This window comes from Ranitomeya imitator, chromosome 1 (assembly GCF_032444005.1).
Source record: "Ranitomeya imitator isolate aRanImi1 chromosome 1, aRanImi1.pri, whole genome shotgun sequence".
In the NCBI taxonomy this organism is placed as follows: domain Eukaryota; kingdom Metazoa; phylum Chordata; class Amphibia; order Anura; family Dendrobatidae; genus Ranitomeya; species Ranitomeya imitator.
The window spans coordinates 390699607-390724293 of record NC_091282.1 but is presented as its reverse complement, the minus strand read 5'-3'; the positions used below and the strand labels follow the sequence as shown (position 1 = coordinate 390724293).

Here is a 24687-nt window from a genome sequence, read left to right as displayed (position 1 = left end):
GTTACGCAGGGCAGTATTACAGAGAGTTTTATCTTGCAGCTCCTTCTCATCAGCCTGTTGCTTAAATCTTTAAATTTATTCTTATGGATCCTTCAGCTAACATTTATTCTGTCATCAGATTAACGTTGACCACAGGTGGATTAACAGCTGGAACATCACCAAGCACATACATTAATTTATCAACCCGTTCCATCATATGATGAATCCTGGCACCATTAAGTTTAAATTGCATTGGTGATCATTATAGAACCCCCCTATAACCCTTCTTGCATTAACTTCTTTCTGGGCCATTCTCCTGTCAGTTAGGATGAGCAACATCCACTAGGGTTGCCATTTCTTAGACTAATACCTTTCATCATCACTCAACTTGGCAATTCTGCTTGAAGGTACAGAAGCAAGAGTGGCCTTTCTTTTCTTAGACCTCTTTCAACTACCCCTTAATACTCAGTTACTTGTCTGCTCTTCCTGAGCCATTTTTCAATCCTCCTTTAACTCCTTTGTTTGTATTCAGTTTAAGATAAGGCATTTATTGATGACTCCTAATTCAAGAAGATTGCATTCTTCATTTCTAAAAACAGTCGTCTTACCATCCTTAAGAAATCATTCTATGACACACTTTGTCCAGCTATAACTCCATCGGACTACTTAAAAAACATTTGCACCTTAAAGTTCTACATATCTTTATCATAGACAGTCTGAAACATCATTAACTAAAGACTAGTGATGAGCGAGTGTACTCGTTGCTTGGGTGATCGAGTATTTGTTAGTGTTTGGAGATTAAGTTTTCATCACCTCAGCTGAATGATTTACAGCTACTAGCCAGGCTGAGTACATGTGGGGGTTGCCTGGTTGCTAGGGAATCCTCACATGTAATCATGCAGGCTAGTAGCTGTAAATCATTCAGCTGTGGTGATGAAAACTTAATCTCCGAACACTAACAAATACTCAGAGATCATCTGAGCGTGCTTGGGAAAACCCGAGCAATGAGTACACTCACTCATCACTACTAAAGACACAACGTTAACTGCTGAATCATTATAATGCTACTGTTTGCATCTCATTATAGATACTTTCCTCAATCTTTCAAACAGTTGAATATTTCCTGGTATTAAAACTTTTGTTCATCCCTTGGGCTGAGTGGATTGAAATATGGCATGTGCTGCTTCATCATTACCATCTAAAACTAACAAAAATGCTGAATGTAAACTGATGCTTTTTGTACTGGTTTAACCCTTTGTTTTTAGCTTTAGTTCATGTTATGTGTTCAAACTTTATATCTACAGTATCCTGAAAGATAACGATGCGCTAAATAAAAATGAATACTGTATTTGTTGTACATTTATGACTAAGTAAATGGAAGGCTAAAACTAAATTCTTTCTAACCAAAATTAGCATAATTGTTTATTAAATGAACAGTATAGTGAAATGAATAATATCTCTAATTTCAGCTCCAACAGATGTTGTTTTCTCATTTGATGTTGGGAATGGCCCCTTAGAGGTTCGAGTAAGCTCACCAACTCATTTAAATGACTCCCAATGGCATTTTGTCAAAGCTGAGAGAAACATCAAAGAAGCCTCTCTTCAAGTGGACAATGTACCCCAAAAAACATACATTACCCCTTCCGATGGGCACATACGTTTACAGCTTTACAGTCAGCTTTTCATAGGTAAGTTCTGAAATAAACTATTTCGATAAAGGGATAATAAGAGTTTACTTATGTATTATTGCAATGCAAAAGGAAGCAAAAAGATTTAACTAACCTTTAGGGAGCTAAGATAAAAATGTAAATAATAAAACTTTTTTTAATAATTGAAAATATTTCACATTGAATTACTGAATTACTATATTTACTATTTTTTTATTATTAGTGTTTTGTTCCCATCCAACTGCAATGAAATAATTTGCTTTTTTCTTCTTTCTTTACCCCGAATATTAAAGAATACATTATCTGTAATCCAAAATGGCATCAATAGAAGCTACACTTACACACTGTTAGTCGCTGGGATTCTCCCGCTGCACAGGGTAGACCCCAAGCCTTGTCTGCCTCTGCAGTCTCCCATTCAGGTTCAGCCGCTGCGGGTGCTGCTGAGCATAGACATCGGTCCCAGTGTCTTGCTCACGCTCATGGTGTATGCTTGGTTACTGCAAGCTCTCCAGCCAAGCCCTTAGCAACCAGCAATATTCAGGTGCAGTCCAGCACTCTGGAGTCTAAGTCCAGAGATCACCGTACTGGGCATGTCCTTGAGGTAGCATCTTCTCATTGGTGGTCGGACATCAGCTGCTCTGGTGATGTGGGAGTGGCGGATTGGTCCACAGGCAAGGTCCTGTCTGGCTGGACATAAGCCTAGTGTATAAAGGGTTCTCTAGTATCATTTTATGTACGGTTATATGAGTGGAGTCTCTACCACTCTGTCTGCAAGTAGTGGGTGTCTATAATAACATACCAGAACTGATAATATAAAATGACCATAATTCCAAGGAATACTCAATATAATTATAGGATATATATATAAAGAAATCAAGAGCATTTAATTTCCAAAGTATAACAAAAATAATATATATATATATATATATATATATATATATATATAAAGAAAATAATCACTAATGTCAAGTAAACAACCGTCAAAAAATATACTTTTATTAACACTATAAAATACAAGCTAGACAAGAAAGTGCATATAATAAAATACAAAAATACAAAAAGTACTGGATAGGTCTAATGAACGATAATGCAAACTGGCAGGGGTAGGCAATCCGTATAAAAGGAGGCACTCAGAAGTATATAAAGTATATACCCAGCAACCATGTATTATAAGCTGGGTGACACAATATAAAGTGCATATACAGAAAAGAGTGGCCAAATATAACCCTAATATAAATGGGCAGAAAATACGCCACAGATCACAGGAACAAATATACTATAAAATATGCCATGTGGTGGGTGTCTGTCTAGCTTGGGACTGTACACTTAGGAGGCAGCTAGCATCTGTGGGGCAATTAGCCATTGGCTTAGCATCTGATTTCTACATGTGTGCGGTTAGCACAGTAGAGTTCCAGAGCAAGCACCACCCTAATCAGGGTTTTAAGCTCAGAGCATCTGTTCCATTTCTTTGTGCAAGTTACACAGCTCAGTTGCAGAGCAACTCTTTCGTTTCTGTGTGTGAATGACACAGCTCAGTTGCAGAGCATCTGTTCTATTTCTGTGTGCGAGTGACACAACTCAGTTGCAGAGCATCTTTTGTTTCTGTGTGCAAGTGACACAGCTCAGTTGCAGAGCATCTCTTTTGTTTCTGTGTGTGAGTGACACAACTCAGTTGCAGACATTCTGTTTTGTTTCTGTGTGCGAGTTCACTTGACGTGCTGTTCACATTGAGTGGCATTCAACCCAGTGTTTACGGGTATTCGCTGTCCGTGTATTCCGTCATTATTCACTAGCAGCAGTTTTCCATCTCTGCACATAGGACCCCGGGTGATGATTTAATTTATTTTACATCTACAGAAGCTTTTATGACATTTCATTCTAAATATGTAGGCATTGTTATAATATTGGTTCATTAGCTGCTGCTGGACTAGCTTCCATTTTTCATACATTTGTACACCTTGGTATGTGCAATGGGGCCTTGTCATACTGCAACAGAAAAGGGTCTTCCCAAAATTGTTCCCACAAATTTGAAAGCATACTTGTCTAAAATTTCTTGGTATGCTGAAACAATAAGGTTTCTCTTTAATAGAATTAAGAGGCCTTGTGCAGCCTCAAAAACAACCCACCACTTTCAGCAAATTTTAAAGTTGGCAATATGCAGTCATGCAGATAACATTCTTTTGGCATTCATTAAGCCCTCATTTTTTCATTATAGAGATGAGCAAATTGATTTGTCTTTAATCAAAATCATGTAGAATTTTTGAACATATGCAGGACCTGGTAAATTTTGAACTATTTACTACGGGATTGGAAAAAAAAATCCAGCCTACATTTTAGGTGCAATATTTTGTTAGAGAATGTTCAAATGACTTCAGCCTTAGTCAGATGGGCTTCTGTATAATGCCTTGAAGCTATCACATCTGGAAATGGGGGAACCCGAACAGTAAAGTTTGGGGTCCATAACAAACATCTACTGTTCAGGCATGGATTCCGAACACGGACTTGACCAGGAAGTCCATGTTACTGTTCAGGATCGGCCCCCTGAACAACAGGTGTTTCTTGTCCTGTCATGCGCATATCAGTGCGGCAAAAACTGCCTCTGATCAGCGGTAACATCATTACTGCCGGTCAGACAGCTGCATTGCCTACACTGTCAAATGACAGCATGATCCTGCAGCTGCGATCAGATGTAAAAAGTACACCTCCAGTCATTGGCATCGGCTGATGAAACCACTGCTCCCATCAGCCTATGCCTGCTGCCGCTAATAACAGCTAGAACAGGCAGCAGCTGATGAGAGTATTCATCAGCCAGTGCCTGCACTCTAATTAAATAATTAAAAAAAAAACACTGTGGGTTCCTTTGTATTTTTGACCTCAGTGAGATTATTGCCAGCGCAGTGAGGAAAGAATAATCTAATAGATAAGCCTTTTCTGAGTGGCTGTGGGCTGCTATTTTTAGGCTGGGGGCAATATCCATGGCTCCTTACATGCCTGATAATGCAATTAACTAGCTGTCTGCTTTAGCTTGGCAGATTTTTAAATAATTTTTAAAAAAGGCGTGGAGACCCTTTTATTTTTTATAACAACCTTGCTAAAGCTGACAGCTGAGGAATGCAGCCCACAGCAATCATTTTTGCCTGGCTGGTTATCAAAAATACAGGGGAATCCACACAATATTTTTTTTAATTATTTATTTAAAGTGCAGGCGCCGGCTCCTGAATACTCCCATCAGTCACTGTTATTAGCGCAGCAGGTGTAGGCTGATGGGAGCAGTAGTCCTATCAGTCAATGCCAGTTAACTTTTTACCTCTGATCACAGCTGTGGGTTCACACTGTCATTTGACAGGGTGGGAACATCAGATGTCTGACCTGCGGTAATGATTTTACAGCTGAACATAAGCAGTGTTTGTTGCGATGTCATGCACATGTGAACTGTTAGTAACATATTTGAAGAGACCAAATTCTTGTTGATTTATTGAATGAGAGGAACAGTCATCATTTGTTCTCACATGAGTTGGAATGCAAAAAAGGATCTGATTCAAATGCCTAACTATGTTGGTGCCTTTTTTCAGCTGCGGTGCTGAAGAAGCAAGTACAGGTGGTTAATACAGATGAGCGAACATGCTCGGTGATACTCGGTTATCACTTGAGTATCATGGTGCTCAGATGTATCACGGTGCTTGAGTTCAAAATCAGATTTCCTGTTAGTCACTGTAATGCCGTAGCCATCTTGGTTGTGGCATTACTGTGATCGGCTGTCCGTCTGACATCATCATGGATTATAAAAGGACGGGCAATGCCCGGCTCAGCACACTGATGCCATTGCACAGCTCTGTGACCCTTTTTATTGGAGGGAAAGAGTTTTTGCTTAGGCCTGCGTGCACAGTTTAGTGAACCAAAGTTCTGTAGTGTTGATACTGGTACTGAAGCTGAGCCATCATACTAAAAAATCTTCTAAGGGCTAATCGTTTCACATGCAATCTGCATTTAGCTCAAGGAGGGAGAGAGATTTGCAGGAGCAGGGAGAGTGACAGAATCTAGTATGTAGACAGGAATTAGGCCTGTGCAGTCTGTTGGCAAAAGCAGTTGCTGATTATATCATGTGGCAAGCAAACGGGTGACTGGGTTAACTTGAATTCCACCATTGTCAGCTGAGGAGGGACGCTTGTTACTGCACCCCTTCATAGGGCTATTAACTTTTTCAGTGTGAGCAATTGTGGTTTCTCAATGTATTCTGCCTCGCATTTACATCTGATATATGACTCACAAGGATCCAACAAGGAATGAAGGAAGAACAGCAACTATGCCACCCTGGGATTGAGTGAGGCCCCAAGTAAAATGCAACATGCAGCATTCTTTCCAAGCAACAAACCTTTTGCTTCTTCCCAAAATATGATCATTTTGAAAGGCTTGTTAAAAGTTTACTGCTTCTTCATTTTCCAAGCAACAGATCTATTGTGATTCCCCAAAAAGTGATAATTTTTTAATTATTGCGACCTACACATCCTCCAAATCGTACTAAAAATTAACCCTTTCCTAACAACAGTAACAGGGCAGTGTTGCAACCATTCCCCAGCCTCAAATTGTGTTGTTCTCTTAAGTATGAGGACTTCCATACTGTTTTACAGCTTGCAAGCAAACTGGAAACTGGGTTACCTTGAAATCCACCTTTGGAAGCTCATTAGGGACCGTTATTACTGCACCCTTCAAAGGGCTATTGCATTTTTCAGTATGCAAAAAGCAAAGAAAGAAAATCCAGCTCAACGAGACAGTGAAAAGTAAAAACTTGGTACTTTATTCACTTCATGTAGAAGCAGAGGATAAAAACATCAGCACAATAAGGATAAGAACACTATCTATCTACGCGTTTCAGGTGGCAAAGCACATCATGATTAAGGGTGCTTTGCCACCTGAAACGCGTAGATAGATAGTGTTCTTATCCTTATTGTGCCGATGTTTTTATCCTCTGCTTCTACATGAAGTGAATAAAGTACCAAGTTTTTACTTTTCACTGTCTCGTTGAGCTGGATTTTCTTTCTTTGCTTTTTGGATTCCCCACGCCTTGACACAGCGTTTCCGTGCTCCGAGTGGAACTGTTACTATGGTGAGCTGGATTTTCTTTTTCGTTACTATATTTTTCAGTATGGACAACTATGGTGTCAACAGTGTATTCTGCCTCAAATTTATATTTGATATACTAACCTGATATACTAGCGTTACTAACCTGCCTGGCGCCTTCACTTAGTCAAACACTGTGGGGAGAAAATTATCTTTATTCTCCCCTGCAGCATTTGGTTTCAATCAAGGGGTGGCACCAGTGTAAGGGAGTCGACAGCACTGCGGCTACCTGCGTGCCAGGTCCGGAACTAGAGAGGCTGCATACTCTGTTCCCAGGGGGAAGCCTAAGTGAGCTGGACCTTCTCCTATTGCATGGGGGAAGCGCTAGACAGACAGACCTTCCTGCTGTCCCAGGAGGGCAGGCACATAGAGAACAAAAGCACGCTTAGCAGCGGGCGGTTGAAAGCAGAAAGAATGCGCAACATATCAGTTTGGTGCAAATGGAGGGCAGTGCACAGATAGGCGAGCAATGAGTTCTGCTTCCCCTGCCCGCCACCACAGAGTACTGATGCTGTGACAGGTGGCATAGAGAGAGCCCCCGTTGCCTGCAGAGAGACCGCTGCAGAACAGAGCAGAGTCATGCACACATAGCAGAGCTGTGCACACCAAGCAGACCAAAAGGCCAGGGACTGCTGCGCTGTGGGGAGCTGTGTGTCTAGCAGCTGCAGCCAGAGAGAGGAGTGCTCCACCTGGGGAGTACCAGCATCATGCAGTCAGCGTCCACCATCTCCTGCCATCAGCAGCAGGGATTAGAGAGGGAGAGTGATGTGCAGTGTGTGCCTGGTGATTACAGAGAGAGGTGCAGTGTACCAGTGACTACCAGAAAGCAAGGCGCCAAGCACACTGTGTCCATGAGTACAACAAAAGTGCCCCATAAGAGTGACTGGGGACAAGACAGATCCTTGCACCTGACTGGGCCATTATAGATTTGCCGAGCCACGTTGGGCTCGTAGAGGACTGTGGCCCTTACCCTGGTAAGAATCTACAGCAGGGACCAGTGAGTGCTTCTGTCCCAGAGCATCCATACAGCATAGGCCTGTGCCCAAGCACTGCCATGGCTGACAGAGACTGCGAGGAGAACATGCATGGTGCCACATCAGTATATGGACTAGGGCTCAGCGGAAGGTTCCAGAGACCGACCACTGCTGCCAGAAGACGGGGAATTGATGCCTGCAGGACCTTCAGAAAAAGAAACCGTGTCAGCTGTTGTTGGCCCGAACCATTTCATGGACTTAGGAATCATTGACTCTCATCAAAACTGCCGTTGCTAGTACCGTTATTCTTCACCTCACCCTATCCTTTGCCATTGAACTGTTTTGTCCCCTGCTTAACCCTTTACCTCCCTGCATGAAGTATTCCTCTGTTAATATAGTTAACTTAACCCTTGGGGTATGTGCACACGTATCTGTGAGGGCTGTGGATTTTTCTGCAGCGGATTTGATAAATCCACAGTGCAAAACCGCTGCGGTTTTTCCTGCAGATTTATCGTGGTTTCTAATGTGGATTCCGCTGCGGGTTTACACCTGCAGTTTTCTATTGGAGCAGGTGTAAACCCGCAGCGGGATCCGCACAAAGACTTGACATGCTGCGGAATGTAAACCGCTGCTTTTCCGCAGCATGAGCACTGTGGATTTCATTTCCCATATTTTTACATTATACTGTAAACGCATGGGAAACCGCTGCGGACCCGCAGCTGTGGATCCGCTGCGGATCCGCAGCAAAATCCGCAGCGTGTGCACATACCCTTGCTCATCCTCCTGTCCGTCACTGCATCCCGCGTTCCTGCGATTCTAACACCAGAGCGAGTTCAGTCTCTGAGTATAAAGAGCGGCCCTTGGCCCTGACTGACAGTGGCTTTGCATTAGAGATGGCTGTCAGCCAGCGCCTAAGGCACGGTTAAAGCCGTGGCTCTGTATTCTAAGAAAGGCAACTGAACAAGCACTGGTGCCGCCACTCATGACTGAAAAGAATGCTGTAAGAGAGAGTAAAGTTTAATTTCTCTCCACAACGTTCAGCTACATGCAGGCCCCGGACAGGTTAGTAATGCTATTAACTTGCAGATTAACCCCATATCTGCAGGATAATAGCATTTTTTCAGGTGATAGCTTCCCTTTAAACAAACAATTGGTTACTGCCAGTTACCAAGTTACCATCCTTTTCCACCAAAGCAACATATGTTGAAGTTATTTTCATATCAATAAGGCTTTGTTGATGTTTACAAGCTTGAAAGAGGTTAAATATAGTCCCATGTGACCCCAAACTTTTCGAGATTGCAAATCACTGCCCAAAAGATTTACTCATTTCTATTGTTTATTCCAAAAAAAGAGATAATTTTTGGAAGAAAAGCTACTGCTTTTTAATTTTCTAAACATCCATTTTCCAATTTTTGACTTCTGCATGTCAAAAAGCCATGGCTTCTTTGAGTACACTGGATATGTGTAAGCAGCAGCATGTTAGGCATAATTGATAATTTTTTGGATAATTTTTCCGTTTAAAAAAAGCAGAAAAAATCTGTCAGTTAAGTGTGTGAGTAAACAGCCCGTAAACCACCACCACTAGTCCATCAGACTGCCAGATAGAGAATCATGATTCATTAGTCCAAAGAACATATATCTAGTTCTTGGCAATGAAAACTCATGCAGTGAAGTGCCCAGGGTATAGGTAATGTGCTGGTGTTAATGCCATAGAAAATTTGGAATTCTACAGTTATTAAATCAGCAAAGCATTGTGGATTGTTTTGCATTATGCATATCAGTATTGGATGACCGTAATTAGTAACTATATGTAGTCTACCACTTCACTGTTGATTTGTTGTGGTTCTTAAATGCTTTCCTGTTTCATAAATACTACTTACAGTTGATTATGGAATATTTAGAAGGAAATACATTTGAAAAAGTTCACATGGTGACATCCAATACTTGAATTCAGTGAGCTCTTTAAATCACCGATTCTTTCACAAATGTTTGCAAAAGCAGACTACATGGCTAAGTGTGTTAGGTCTCGAGTTCCCGCTTCTGCACAGGGGGAAATCTCGGGCCATCTCCGCTGCGGTCTCCCATTCTTATCCAGCCGCAGTGGAGTCTGCTCAGCAGGGACGTCGGTCCCAGCGTCTTGCTCAGTCTCACTCTGTACAGAGAGTTACTGCTGCTTCTTCAGCTTCTGCCATTAAAGCCAGTGCTGGTCAGCAGCGAGCGGACTTCTCTGGGACTAAGTCCTTGTCTGCACACACTGAGCATGCCCAGGGCAAGATCTCCCGTTGGAGATCGAGGGTCATGTGCTCAGGCTCTGCAGCACATTCCATTGGTCCTCTTGGCAGGTCTTGGAAGGGCAAAGTTTCTGTGGCCACTTCCTGTGCTGCAACTATATAAACTGCGCATGACCGCACGGCCATGCGCTAATGTACATTTGCTTACGTGTGTTTGTTGTGAGTGCAAGTCGTCCTTGGATACCCCTTCCCTATTGAATGTCTATTTGCGGAAGGTGTATGGTTGCTATCTAGCGCCCGACTTATCCTACAGCACTAATCACACGTTACAGCGTCCAGTTGCTGTGACCGCCAGTACGGCGCCGTGCACTTCCTCTGTGCTTTCCTTACCCAAGCCTGGGTGGTTAGTGGCGTTCGTCAGTGTGGCACCGCATGCACTCTTGTGCCCTAATATTGTTACTCTGCTTCCTTACACACCCAGTTGCGGTGTTGTGCCAGCAAGGGTCTAATCGGACTTCAATCCTAGTTGGGGTTGAGTTCGCTGACTACTTGCTCGCCTTCTATGTGCGGTACCGCGATCCTGTGACGCAACAGGATCGCTTCCTTCACGCTGGGTGAAGTTTAACCCACGTGTGTATATTTATGAGTACCGCCATATAGTCCGTCATTACTTAGCAGCAGGTTCCATCTCTGCACGGTGGACCCCGGGCTGCGAACGCACCAGACACTATCTGTCTTATTATTTGGTGCGTTCCGCTAGCCCTAACAAAGTGCTTGAAAGAAAATGTGATTTCAATGATTGAGTCATATCATTGAATTACAAGATACGTCATCAATAAGATATTGATGGGAACACTTCATTCTATATCCACATCAATCAGCTGATGTTCGCTAGAATAGTAAACTACAGTATTTGTCAGTGGCTACTAAACAATTTAGGAAGTTGCAGTGTTCCACTCCATACACATCATTACTGCCAGGACTAATAATACCATGTGATCAAGGAGTATCTGATGTTGGTTGCTCTCCAATCTCATATCTCCTACAGAATGGTCATTGATTTTTGAGGCTCAAAAAACCAGTTTATTAGGTATTCCAAAACTTTTTGTCCATAAATGCGTGGTGCTGTAACTGAAGATAGGTGTTAAATTTTTTGTGATTGTTTGCTATTGGATTGCAGTCACAACAGAACACACCGGTGCATCGATTGCTTGGACATGCTGGCCAATGTTCTTCATTGCAATGTTCATATAATGCACATAAGACACTAGGCTCTTTTCACACTTTCAACATGTTATTTTTTATGAGAATTACCAAGAAGTTGCTAAACTACAAATAGATAGATACATTTTAAGCACCACTCATTTAGAAAGCAATATTTAATAGGAACATAGAAGAGGTTATTAACCTAGAAATAATAGAATCAATTAATCATGGGAGACTAAATGACCTTGAATTACTCTTTTTGAGGTTTTAAGAATGTCTATTTATCAAGAAAAGGAAATTGATTTATAGGAATAATTGTCATTGGAAGACAGTAATTTCCATGAATTATCTTGGACATTAATTGTACCTTCTCCTTAAATGAAATATGTTTATAATAAAAAAAAAAACAGAATAAGCTATTCAATAGTTTTAAAGCAGGACCAAATATAATTTTTGTAAAAGTAATATGATAAGAATGATAAGCAATATAAAAGATAATAATAAAAATTACATTAGGAGAAAGTTAAAACATGAAGGAATGATTTTGGAGAGAATATGTAGAACTAAATAAATGCATTGAATCTAAAGGCTTGAAAAATGTTTGCTTGAGATGTAGCATTTGAAGGATGGAATATCAGTCAACCATGCTGTATTTATCCTTTTATGAGGCCACTTCTATTTTATATATCATAGCTCAATTTACATAATGCTGCAATTTAAAATGTATCATATTTACTATGGTTACTCACAGAAATTACCATTATTTTCAAATGTTTGAATATTTCATGTTTAAGGTATTAATTATTCCCTAATTTCCTGCAGTGTCTACAATGATTTCTATGTTTACAGTAACCCGGAGAAACATTTTGTGAGGTGCTCTTAGCTATTTTACAAAAATCAATTTATATAACCACACATTATTTTCCATTCCATACTTTATTCCACCACACAATATAATCTCCTATTTAAACTATCATCTTAGGCTTCTTTCACACTTCAGTTGTTTGGCGTCAGTCTGCTCCGACATCGTGACGGATCTACGGATCTGTCACAATTGTTGAGAAAACGGCTCTAACAGATCCATTTTTTTGACGCATCCGTGTATCTGGGAAAAGTATCTACTTTTTGGAGCATGCTCAATTGAAAAAGCGGATTGGGGTGACGGATCCGACAAATGACGGTCACGACGGATCCATCGCCCATAGGCGGCCATTCTAGGAAATGGCAGACGCGGCGGATCCGTCATGAACCGCCATTTCGGCGCAGACAAAAAATGTTGCAATGTCCATCAATGTCTAGATGACGTCTGCCAAATTTCAACGGATCCGTCACATGGCAGATGGAACTGACGACCATCAGCCACAATCCGTCGCTGATGCAAGTCTATGGGAAAATAGCGGATCCACCCCCAAAAAATGGCGGATCCGCTATTTCATGAAAACAGCGGATTCAAACTGATGCCAAAAGACTGAAGTGTGAAAGAGGCCTTACACTTACAATTTACAAGCTGTCCTTTAACCCCTTATCACAATAACATGTACATATACATGATTGAGGGAGTGATCGTGTATGGAGGGGGCTTTTTCCAGATATGGAGGCCTATGCTGCTGTCATCTTGGTAGACTTTTGGTGTCCAGCTATATGAGAGTTACATTATAGGCTCTAATATTGTGGTATTTCTCCATACTGTACAAAAAGAGGAATATCCACATGCATGTCACTTGACAAACGTTAAGGTTTTATTATTAGAGTTAGGACTCTCCCAATTAGGGTCACCATGAAGTGGTGGGATGGCTTTTGCATTTTTTTGATCAAAAAATATGTTAACTAAGTAACGTATATTGTTTTCATGCACTGTGCTGTTTAATTATTTACTGCAGGGTATTCAATCATTGTTTCTGTCTTATTTTTTAATTAGAGAAATAGGCTGAGTGTGAAAAAGTCAATGTATGACACATCAGGATTAAATTAGTAAAGACAGCACAATTTTTGACTTGTCTTCACGTGGTGCAGTTTGCTGTAGCCTTGACTTCATATTATGGCTCATTCACACAAACCAAAAATCAAAGCTCCCAATATTTGCCACCCCAATTGGGGAGCCTTTTTTTCACCTGTTTTATGGAACCTCTGATACTGTTGCATTCTCCCTTCTAAGTAAAGTCAAATAGATATTTTTTCATTTTGTATGTCTGAAAAAATAGAACAACATTATAACTGTCTTAAAGGAGTCTTTCCGCTTGCTTTTTTATTTAGTAAATCATTCAAGATATATCAAATGCTTTACATAAAATTTGCAAAATATGACTTAATGGATTCTTATTTTTAGCATGCCATTTTGAGATGTTCACTAATATCTTTAGGGTATAGTAGGACTAAACAATCCCTGCCAACAGCTTTGTGTATCACTGCTGGCCATTTTTATTGAAAATGGAAAATTTTGACACAAAGGGAAAAAAATATAAAAGGTTTCAGTATACACAATAGACTATTTTTGCAATCTTGATTTTTTTTGATGATTGATAGTATAACTTCTAAAAAGAAATCAGATGATATCCTTGTGATGGGAATGCCTCATTAAGATTTGAATCAGAAGTTTAAACACATTTATCAGATAGGATAATATGATAATGATGATGATGCTGATTATGACTGAACAAATCAGTGCAGCGTACTTGGTAAAGCAAATCAGTAGCAAAAAAAAATCCAATATTAGAATTAAATGTGGCCACCAGTGCAAAATTTGTTATACTGTACGATTTAAGCTAGCAAAGAAACTTTGTTATATGTTCGGCCATATGAGCTTGAAATCGATTCCATTTTCAAAGGTTGGGCTGTACAATAAAAGTGTATGTTATAATTTTTTTCTGCTGTCAGTCAAGTGTCATTTATTTTAGAAAATAAAAAGAGAAAAAGACTGGAACAGCCTAAAGATAATGGCTTCAAAACACTATGTTAAAAACTATAAAACTAGCTATCAAACAAATTATACCATAGGTCTGTTGAAAATGATACGGGAACATTCTCTACAAAGTGCTGTGTTTGATAAATCCTTTTTTCCTGTGGTCTTATGAAATAACATTATTGGAACAAAAAGACGTGCGTGTATTTAAAAGGAAAAAAAAACATAATACTCATGTAACAATGATATGACAACATTTTTAAAGTGAATTTAAATGAAATATTCTTTTATCTAGAATCTGTCAGTAATTCATGTTATGTTTTATAAATGTTAAATGCACTCATTGCTTCCATTTGTCACATAATTTCAGGATGAGTAGTCAGTTTGCTCAAATATATTAAGCTTGCAAGTCTTGGGAACTTTATAGCACCCTGTATACAAGGTAAAATCCCAGGAATAGGTAGATTAATGTGTTTATTAGTATTATAACCTTAAAAGGGCATTTTCAAGTATGGAAGTCATCTATCAATTGGATATTGGCTATCTTCTCTAATGCTGGGAATCTCATCACTGAGACCCTCACAAATCAGAAGAACTGGGGCTAAAGTGGACGTGGCCTGCAAGCAGATGGCAGCAGTCTCATAACTCCAGTGCTCCTGAGATTGTGGACCTAACACTGGCACCCAGCAGCTTCTAGCTAGAATCCTTGCCTCCATAACACAGGCTGTAGGTGTCTGAATGCTCTGGGCACATGATCACCAGGGGGAGAACCCAGAAACATGGATCCCAACCAAGATTGGTGGACTTCTTTTCCAAAGGAGAGCCTGCTGGGAGTTCAGTTAAAATGGTGGCTGCATCTCCCGCTGGATCTTCTCACCCTTCACATGGCATGGGGAGGTGGAGTGGACACAGGGGAGCAGGAGCATAATGTACCTCTCACAAAATGAGATATATAGAGTCTCCTCTCTTCCTCATTAAGAGAGGACTTGAAATCCATGCTGGGGGAGATGAAAGGAGCGATCTCCAGCCTGGGAGAATGCACTTCCCATGTGGATAATAAGATGGCAGAATTCACCATATCATATAATGCCTTGATTGATGAGAATGAAGCTGTGCAAGAAGCCCAGCTTTAGTGACAAAGTATGTGATCTAGGGGACAGATCTAGGAGGAATAATGTGCTCATAAGAGGAAGGAATGGCTGATAACACCCTGCATGCTTTCCTGTAATCATTTCTGCAAGCAGTTCTCCCTGATTTAACCCCTAGAGATCTGAACCACAGCATTAAATCTTGGTCTCCCTAAAGACGCATTAGCCAGACTGCATTTTTTCACCACTAAAGAAACTTTTCTGCAGAGATTAAGGAAGAACCCAAGCCTGCCAGAGGATTTGCAAAACCTCCAAGTTTTTCCAGACCTTTCTGCAGCAACGTTGGCTAAGAGGAGGGAATATGCCCACGTTTGTAAGTCTCTCAGAGACAGCAATATCCAATACAGATGGGGTTTCTTGCCTATGAAGTTGTTGGTTTCGTATGAAGGTCAACTGGTGGTATGTCACTCTCCCAAACAAGTGGAAGAAAGACTGTGTTAGGTGTTAAGTTCCGCCGCTGCACAGGGAAAATCTCGAACCCTGTCCTCTGCGGCCTCCCATTCTTCCTCAGCCGCAAAGGAGCCTTCTCAGCAGAGTCATTGGTCCCAGCATCTTGCTCAAGCTGATGCTGTGTGTCTGGTAACTGCTACCATTCCAGGTCCAGCTATTGTAACCAGTATTAGTCAGCGTCGATCAGACGCACCTTGGACTGAGTCCAGCTTTTTGCCTACTGAGCATGCCCATGAGACGACCTCTCATTGGAGGTTGGAGGTCACATGCCCATGTCTTCAAACATCTCTGATTGGACCACTGGCAAGGTCCCAGAAGGCTGTAACTAGAAAAGGTTTGCATAGCCGCTCGGCCATGCGCTAATATAACCTGATATTGGTGTGTATGGATAAGTGTATATTCTGGTGAAAGCTCCTAATTGATCCCCTTCCCTAGCGTTGTTGCATGAGTTTGGGTGATTGGAGTTAAAATAGCACCAGATAATGCATACCAACACTAGTATGTGATCTAGGGGACAGATCTAGGAGGAATAATGTGCTCATAAGAGGAAGGAATGGCTGATAACACCCTGCATGCTTTCCTGTAATCATTTCTGCAAGCAGTTCTCCCTGATTTAACCCCTAGAGATCTGAACCACAGCATTAAATCTTGATCTCCCTAAAGACGCATTAGCCAGACTGCATTTTTTCACCACTAAAGAAACTTTTCTGCAGAGATTAAGGAAGAACCCAAGCCTGCCAGAGGATTTGCAAAACCTCCAAGTTTTTCCAGACCTTTCTGCAGCAACGTTGGCTAAGAGGAGGGAATATGCCCACGTTTGTAAGTCTCTCAGAGACAGCAATATCCAATACAGATGGGGTTTCTTGCCTATGAAGTTGTTGGTCTCGTATGAAGGTCAACTGGTGGTATGTCACTCTCCCAAACAAGTGGAAGAAAGACTGTGTTAGGTGTTAAGTTCCGCCGCTGCACAGGGAAAATCTCGAACCCTGTCCTCTGCGGCCTCCCATTCTTCCTCAGCCGCAAAGGAGCCTTCTCAGCAGAGTCATTGGTCCCAGCATCTTGCTCAAGCTGATGCTGTGTGTCTGGTAACTGCTACCGTTCCAGGTCCAGCTATTGTAACCAGTATTAGTCAGCGTCGATCAGACGCACCTTGGACTGAGTCCAGCTTTTTGCCTACTGAGCATGCCCATGAGACGACCTCTCATTGGAGGTTGGAGGTCACATGCCCATGTCTTCAAACATCTCTGATTGGACCACTGGCAAGGTCCCAGAAGGCTGTAACTAGAAAAGGTTTGCATAGCCGCTCGGCCATGCGCTAATATAACCTGATATTGGTGTGTATGGATAAGTGTATATTCTGGTGAAAGCTCCTAATTGATCCCCTTCCCTAGCATTGTTGCATGAGTTTGGGTGATTGGAGTTAAAATAGCACCAGATAATGCATACCAACACTAGTATGTGATCTAGGGGACAGATCTAGGAGGAATAATGTGCTCATAAGAGGAAGGAATGGCTGATAACACCCTGCATGCTTTCCTGTAATCATTTCTGCAAGCAGTTCTCCCTGATTTAACCCCTAGAGATCTGAACCACAGCATTAAATCTTGATCTCCCGAAAGACGCATTAGCCAGACTGCATTTTTTCACCACTAAAGAAACTTTTCTGCAGAGATTAAGGAAGAACCCAAGCCTGCCAGAGGATTTGCAAAACCTCCAAGTTTTTCCAGACCTTTCTGCAGCAACGTTGGCTAAGAGGAGGGAATATGCCCACGTTTGTAAGTCTCTCAGAGACAGCAATATCCAATACAGATGGGGTTTCTTGCCTATGAAGTTGTTGGTCTCGTATGAAGGTCAACTGGTGGTATGTCACTCTCCCAAACAAGTGGAAGAAAGACTGTGTTAGGTGTTAAGTTCCGCCGCTGCACAGGGAAAATCTCGAACCCTGTCCTCTGCGGCCTCCCATTCTTCCTCAGCCGCAAAGGAGCCTTCTCAGCAGAGTCATTGGTCCCAGCATCTTGCTCAAGCTGATGCTGTGTGTCTGGTAACTGCTACCGTTCCAGGTCCAGCTATTGTAACCAGTATTAGTCAGCGTCGATCAGACGCAACTTGGACTGAGTCCAGCTTTTTGCCTACTGAGCATGCCCATGAGACGACCTCTCATTGGAGGTTGGAGGTCACATGCCCATGTCTTCAAACATCTCTGATTGGACCACTGGCAAGGTCCCAGAAGGCTGTAACTAGAAAAGGTTTGCATAGCCGCTCGGCCATGCGCTAATATCACCTGATATTGGTGTGTATGGATAAGTGTATATTCTGGTGAAAGCTCCTAATTGATCCCCTTCCCTAGCGTTGTTGCATGAGTTTGGGTGATTGGAGTTAAAATAGCACCAGATAATGCATACCAACACTAGTATGTGATCTAGGGGACAGATCTAGGAGGAATAATGTGCTCATAAGAGGAAGGAATGGCTGATAACACCCTGCATGCTTTCCTGTAATCATTTCTGCAAGCAGTTCTCCCTGATTTAACCCCTAGAGATCTGAACCACAGCATTAAATCTTGATCTCCCTAAAGACGCATTAGCCAGACTGCATTTTTTCACCACTAAAGAAACTTTTCTGCAGAGATTAAGGAAGAACCCAAGCCTGCCAGAGGATTTGCAAAACCTCCAAGTTTTTCCAGACCTTTCTGCAGCAACGTTGGCTAAGAGGAGGGAATATGCCCACGTTTGTAAGTCTCTCAGAGACAGCAATATCCAATACAGATGGGGTTTCTTGCCTATGAAGTTGTTGGTCTCGTATGAAGGTCAACTGGTGGTATGTCACTCTCCCAAACAAGTGGAAGAAAGACTGTGTTAGGTGTTAAGTTCCGCCGCTGCACAGGGAAAATCTCGAACCCTGTCCTCTGCGGCCTCCCATTCTTCCTCAGCCGCAAAGGAGCCTTCTCAGCAGAGTCATTGGTCCCAGCATCTTGCTCAAGCTGATGCTGTGTGTCTGGTAACTGCTACCGTTCCAGGTCCAGCTATTGTAACCAGTATTAGTCAGCGTCGATCAGACGCAACTTGGACTGAGTCCAGCTTTTTGCCTACTGAGCATGCCCATGAGACGACCTCTCATTGGAGGTTGGAGGTCACATGCCCATGTCTTCAAACATCTCTGATTGGACCACTGGCAAGGTCCCAGAAGGCTGTAACTGGAAAAGGTTTGCATAGCCGCTCGGCCATGCGCTAATATAACCTGATATTGGTGTGTATGGATAAGTGTATATTCTGGTGAAAGCTCCTAATTGATCCCCTTCCCTAGCGTTGTTGCATGAGTTTGGGTGATTGGAGTTAAAATAGCACCAGATAATGCATACCAACACTTAGCACGATTCACCAGCCTCAAAATAGCAGCGTTCGCCAGTGCGGTGCCGTGCTTAATTAGTGCACTTTCCTCTCCCTAGTTAGGGTGGTTAGTGGCGTTCGCCATCGCGATGCTGTGCTCACTGTGTGTACTAAATTTTTTATTTAGGGTTTGGTGCGATGCTGTATGCTAGTTGGTCTAGAGGGACTCTAGAGTCCTGTGACTGTACACTAGCACTCACTTTGCCGAGCTCTGTATTCCTTAGCAGGCTGCTGCAATATATTCTGCGGTAGTGCAGTCCTTTGAAGCAACAGAGTCCACCTCTGTACATACTGGGTGACGTTTAACCCGCATATGTTTATCTAGTATACCGACATAAAGTGTCCGCGATTAATGGCGAGCAGGTAACATCACTGCACAATGGACCCCAGGCTGCGAATGCACCTTATTTCTACCTTTATATTTGGTGCATTCCGCCAGCCCTAACATTATACTAGCACCAGGGTCTGGCTAGTAATGGCGGACAAGAAGCTACTGAAGCGGTGCATCCTGTAGCTGGAGGGCAGGTTGGCAGCTCTCGAGCGCACAACCTCAGCTGTGGATGTTACCACAGTAGCCGTTCAGGCTGCTAGCGAGTCTGCAGCTCGCATGTCCACTGACACCCCTGCTCCGACCTTATCCCTCCTCCCCCTGCCAGATAATTTATCTGGCGATAGCAAGTCATGTGGGGGATTTATGAGCCAGTATACAATACACCTTGAGCTCCTGGTTGCAAGATTCTTCTCAGAGTGGGCTAAAGTGGGATTCATATTATCCCTCTTGTAGGACAGGGCGTTGGAATGTGCCATGCCGCTGTGGGAGCACAACGATCATGTGGTACAGAGTGCTCAGCGGTTCCTGAGCACTCTGAAACAGGTCTTTTTGAGACCTTGTCACCCATTATATGGTGCTCCAACTGCTGGCACTGACACTGGGCTCATCCATGGTCAGCCATTTTGCTGTCTACTTCAGGACTTTAGCATCTGAGCTGGAGTGGCCCGATAAAGTCCTCATCCTTGTATTTTGAAGGGGGCTGGCTGACCATGAGAAGCACGCTTTGGCCACTAGGGAGATTCCTGCCACACTGGAGGAGCTAATAGTGGTCTCCACTCACATCGACCTTCGTTTTACCGAGCAAAGGTTGGAGCGAGCCCAGTGTAGGCAGAGGTTTCGGCTGGCTCCCACCTTCGCCAAATCTGTGGAATCTCCGTATCAGGCATACGAGCCACAAGAGGCCATGGAGGTTTCCCGAGAGGAATCTAAGTCCTGGGTCGCTCGAGTACCCATGGTCAGTCCAGTCTGCCAGCAGTCAGGACATTATGCCAAGAAATGTCCCCAGTGGTCAGGAAACGACGGCGTCTAATGACCATAGGAGGAGGTTCACTAGACACAGCGGCGCTTTCTTCCAAACTGTCCTTTGAGGGGACAATTATCATAGGCCCATCCACTTACACGGTAGCGCTTTGCATGAATTCCGGGGCGGAGGGCATCTTCATGTCTTCTGCCTTTGCCCAATGGCATGCAACACCCCTGGTGATGCTCTCCAAACCAGTGACCTACGAGTGGTAAATGGGTCGACACTGCCCTCACAGATCACATACCAAACAATTCCATTTAGTCTCTCCATGTCTCTTTCCCATCAGGAGATTATCTCCCTGTTAGTCATACCCGAGGGAATTGATGAGGTCCTGTTAGGGATACCTTGGCTACGTTACCACTCCACTCATATTGAGTGGTCCTCTGGTAGAATTCTGGGATGGAGTGAATCTTGTGAGGGTAGATGTCTGAGGGAGTGCATTTAGGTTGCTACTACAGAGGTATCCGCAGATCTTTCCTCTCTCTCCAAACACTATTGGGTCTATGAAGACACAAAAGAGCACAGTGAGGTCAAAAATACTCTGTTGTAAAAAAAATCACAGTAATAAGCAAGTGCTAGTCAAAAGATGGAAAAAACAGGGTATTTAGTTGATACGTTTTTTAGCAAAAAAAATGTATACTAAGCTGCTCCACCAATCGTCAATGTATACCCTTATAGAGCAGTCATAACTAATGTATATAATCCCTATCTGATGTATTTTAAAAACTGATCATCTGAATAGTACCTGTATAAGCAGGGTTCAGAGAGGAAATATCCATGTGGACATGCTGGATGGAACAGCTTTGATGCAAATGACCCATAAGGAGTGGTGGACTCCCTAGTCTTGTAGAAACAAGAGAACAATTATAGAACCAGAAACACATGGGCTACTTGCACATTGAACAAGTCTGTAGGAACCTGTTCACACACCACCAAGAAACTTGAAGACACAAAAGACGACAGTGAGGTCAAAAATACTCTGTTGTAAAAAAAACCTTGGCTACATTACCACTCCACTCATAATGAGTGGTCCTCTGGTAGAATTCTGGGATGGAGTGAATCTTGTGAGGGTAGATGTCTGAGGGAGTGCGCTCAGGTTGCTACTACATTGGTATCCGCAGATCTTTCCTCTCTCTCCAAACACTATTGGGTCTATGCAGACGTGTTCTCCAAAAAGGCTGTGGAGACTTCCGCCTCACCAACCCCATATGACTGTTCTATTGGCCTCTTGCCTGGTGCTGAGTCTATCCGTTATCTCTCCTGAAGACAAAGGCAATGTCTCAGTACATCCAGGAGAATCTGGCAAGAGGATTCATTACAAAGTCAGTGTCAACCGCAGGGGCTGGGTTCTTCTTCGTGTAGAATAAGAACAGAGAATTATGTCCAATCATAGACAATAGGGGTTTTAACGCCATAACCATTAAGAATAAGTACCCTCTGCCACTTATATCGGAGCTCTTTGTTAGATTGTGGGGAGCGAGGGTGTTTACTAAGCTTGATCTGTGGGGTGCTTACAACCTGATTTGCAACTGTGAGGGGGACAAATGGAAGATGGCATTTAACACCAGGAGTGGGCACAATGAATATTTGGTGATGCCCTTCAGGCTCTGTAGTGCCCCTGCCATCTTCCAAGACTTTGTGAACTATATCTTCTGGGATATTCTCACCACCACGGTCGTAGTCTATCTGGATGATATTCTCATCTACTTTCCAGATATAGACTTCCACTGGAGAGATGTTTGCAAAGTCTTCGACCTCCTACGGGCAAACTCCCTCTTTGCCAAGTTGGAGAAGCCTGTGTTTGAGCAGGAGTCCTTGCCTTTCCTGGGCTATATCATCTGTGCTCAAGGACAGACCATGGATCCTGAGAAGCTTCAGGCTGTGATAGACTGGCAAGAACCCCATTCTCTCAAAGTGGTGCAGCGCTTTATGGGGTTCATTAACTATTATCATCAGTTCATTCCCCACTTCTCAACTTTGGTAGCTCCCCTGGTTGCCCTCACCAAGAAGGGAGCTAATCCCAAATTATGGTCAGAGGAGGTCTTCCAGGCCTTCATCTCTGTCAAGTCACACTTCACTAGTGCTCCCATTTTTCATTGCCCCGATGTAGATTAACCATTTATTATAGAGGTGGATGCCTCTTCTGTCAGTGCTGGATCAGTTCTCTTCCAAAAGGATGCTCAAGGTCGGAAGCATCCTTCCTTCTTCTTCTCCCAGACCTTCACACCAGCGGAGAGGAGCTATTCCGTCGGGGACAGTGAGTTGCTAGCCATGAAGTTGGCCTTTTCAGAGTGAAGACATCTCCTGGAGGGGGCTCGTTTTCCCAATTGTACACCAACCACAAGAATTTTGTTTATTTACAAACCGCCAGCAGCTAAGCTCTCGCCAGCCTAGGTGGTCCCTGTTCTTCTCCCGGTTTCACTTCACCCTCCATTTTCTTTCCGGGGAGAAGAACATCCATGCTGATGCTTTCTCCCACTCTGTAGTGTCATTAGGGGAGGAGCCTCGGCTAATTGTCCCTTCAGAGAGCCTGAGAACTGTGGCACCAGTCTCTCTAGAGTTTGTGCCCCCAGGCAAGACTTTTGTTCCACCTATCTTGCAACTGTAGGTTCTCTCTTGGGCTCACTTCTCTAGGGTGGGTGGACATTTTGGGACCAAAAGGACATCTGAGCTCCTGATGAGGACATACCGGTGGCAGCATGTGGCCCGTGACGTCAAAGACTATTTTCGGGCTTGTGTCTCCTGCGCCAAGAATAGGTCTCCTCGGCAACAGCCTGCTGGGTTACTTTACCCTCTTCCAGTGGTGGATAGACCCTGGGAAATGGTCGGGATGGAATTTGTGGTGGGTTTACCCATATCCCATAGCTATACCATTATCTGGGTAGTCACCCACCGTTTTTCCAAAATGGTGCATTTGTGCCTCTTCTGTGGTTACCTACTGCATGGGCCTTGGCGGCATTGTTTATTAAACATGTTTTTCACCTACATGGCATGTTGGATAAAATTGTCAGTGACCGGGGTCTCCAGTTTGCATCTTGGTTCTGGAGAGAGCTTTGTCATCTACTCAGGATTGAGCTGAATCTCTCTTCAGCTTACCATCCCAAGACGAACGAGTTGGTGGAGAGGGCCAACCAGACCCTGGTCACATAACGGCGACATTTTGTTTCTGCCAGGCAGGATGACTGGGCATCCTTGCTGCCATGGGCAGAGTTTGCGTTGAACAATGCCATAGCCGACTCCATTGGGCAGACCCCTTTCCTCCTTAATTACAGCCAGCATGTGCTTGTCCCTGTGCCCATGCCCATGTCGTCCACTGACTCTAGGGTGGGTGACTGGAAGCACGGGACATTTGGGACCACACACAAGATGCCATCCTTTCCTCCAAGGAGAGAATGAGGGCTTCCGCTGATGCTCACTGGGCCCCGCTCCGACCATTGCTCCTTGCTACTTAGTATGGCTTTCCGCCCATAACATCAGGCTGTGATTTGAGTTCACTAAGTTTGTGCCTCTCTACATAGGTCCCTTCAAGGTCCTGTAACAGGTCAACCCTGTGGTCCATCGTCTCGCCCTTCCTCCACGCCATGGTATCACCGATACCTTTCATGTGTCCCTCTTAAAACCCGTTCACTTTTCCCAGTTTTCTGAGTCATCTGCTGTGACATCAGGCTCGTCCACGGACAATTATGAGATGAATGCTATTGTTTGGTGCAAGGTGGTACATGGCAAAAAGTACTATCAAATGGACTGGAAGGGTGATGGCCCAGAGCACAGTACCTGGGAACCTATTGAACACATTCTGGCTCCCCAGCTCATTGCAGATTTTGAGCCTAGCAAGGCCCAAGGAGGGGGGTCCTAAGAGGGGGTAATGTTAGGTGTCGAGTTCCCGCCACTGCACAGGGGGAATCTCGAACCATTTCCTCTGCAGTCTCCAATTCTTCTTCAGCCACAGAGGAATCTGCTCAGCAGAGACGTCAGTCCCAGCGTCTTGCTCAAGCTGATGGTGTGTGTCTGGTTACTGCTGCCGTTCAAGGTTCACATGCCCAGGTCCTCAAATGGCTCTGGTTGGACCACTGGCAAGGTCCCGGAAGGCTGTGACTATAAAATGTATTATTTGGGGTTTTTCTGGCATTGCAAGTGTGACGCCGTACGCTAGTGGGTCTAGAGGGACTCTAACCCGCGTCCTTAGGGCAGAGTCCTGTGACCGTACACTAGCACTCACTTTGCCAAGCATTGTGAGCCTTCACAGGCTTCGGCATTATATTCCACGGTAGTGT

General features: G+C 43.4%; 1 protein-coding gene across 1 annotated transcript in view; it reads left to right on the top strand.

The window, feature by feature from the left end:
• Window positions 1-24687, top strand: part of CNTNAP4 (contactin associated protein family member 4) — an 820352-nt gene that overhangs the window by 685573 nt on the left and 110092 nt on the right. Inside the window, exon 17 of the mRNA XM_069762123.1 lies at window positions 1449-1667. Coding sequence (XP_069618224.1) covers window positions 1449-1667 — 219 coding nt within the window. The remainder of the gene's footprint in view (window positions 1-1448; window positions 1668-24687) is intronic.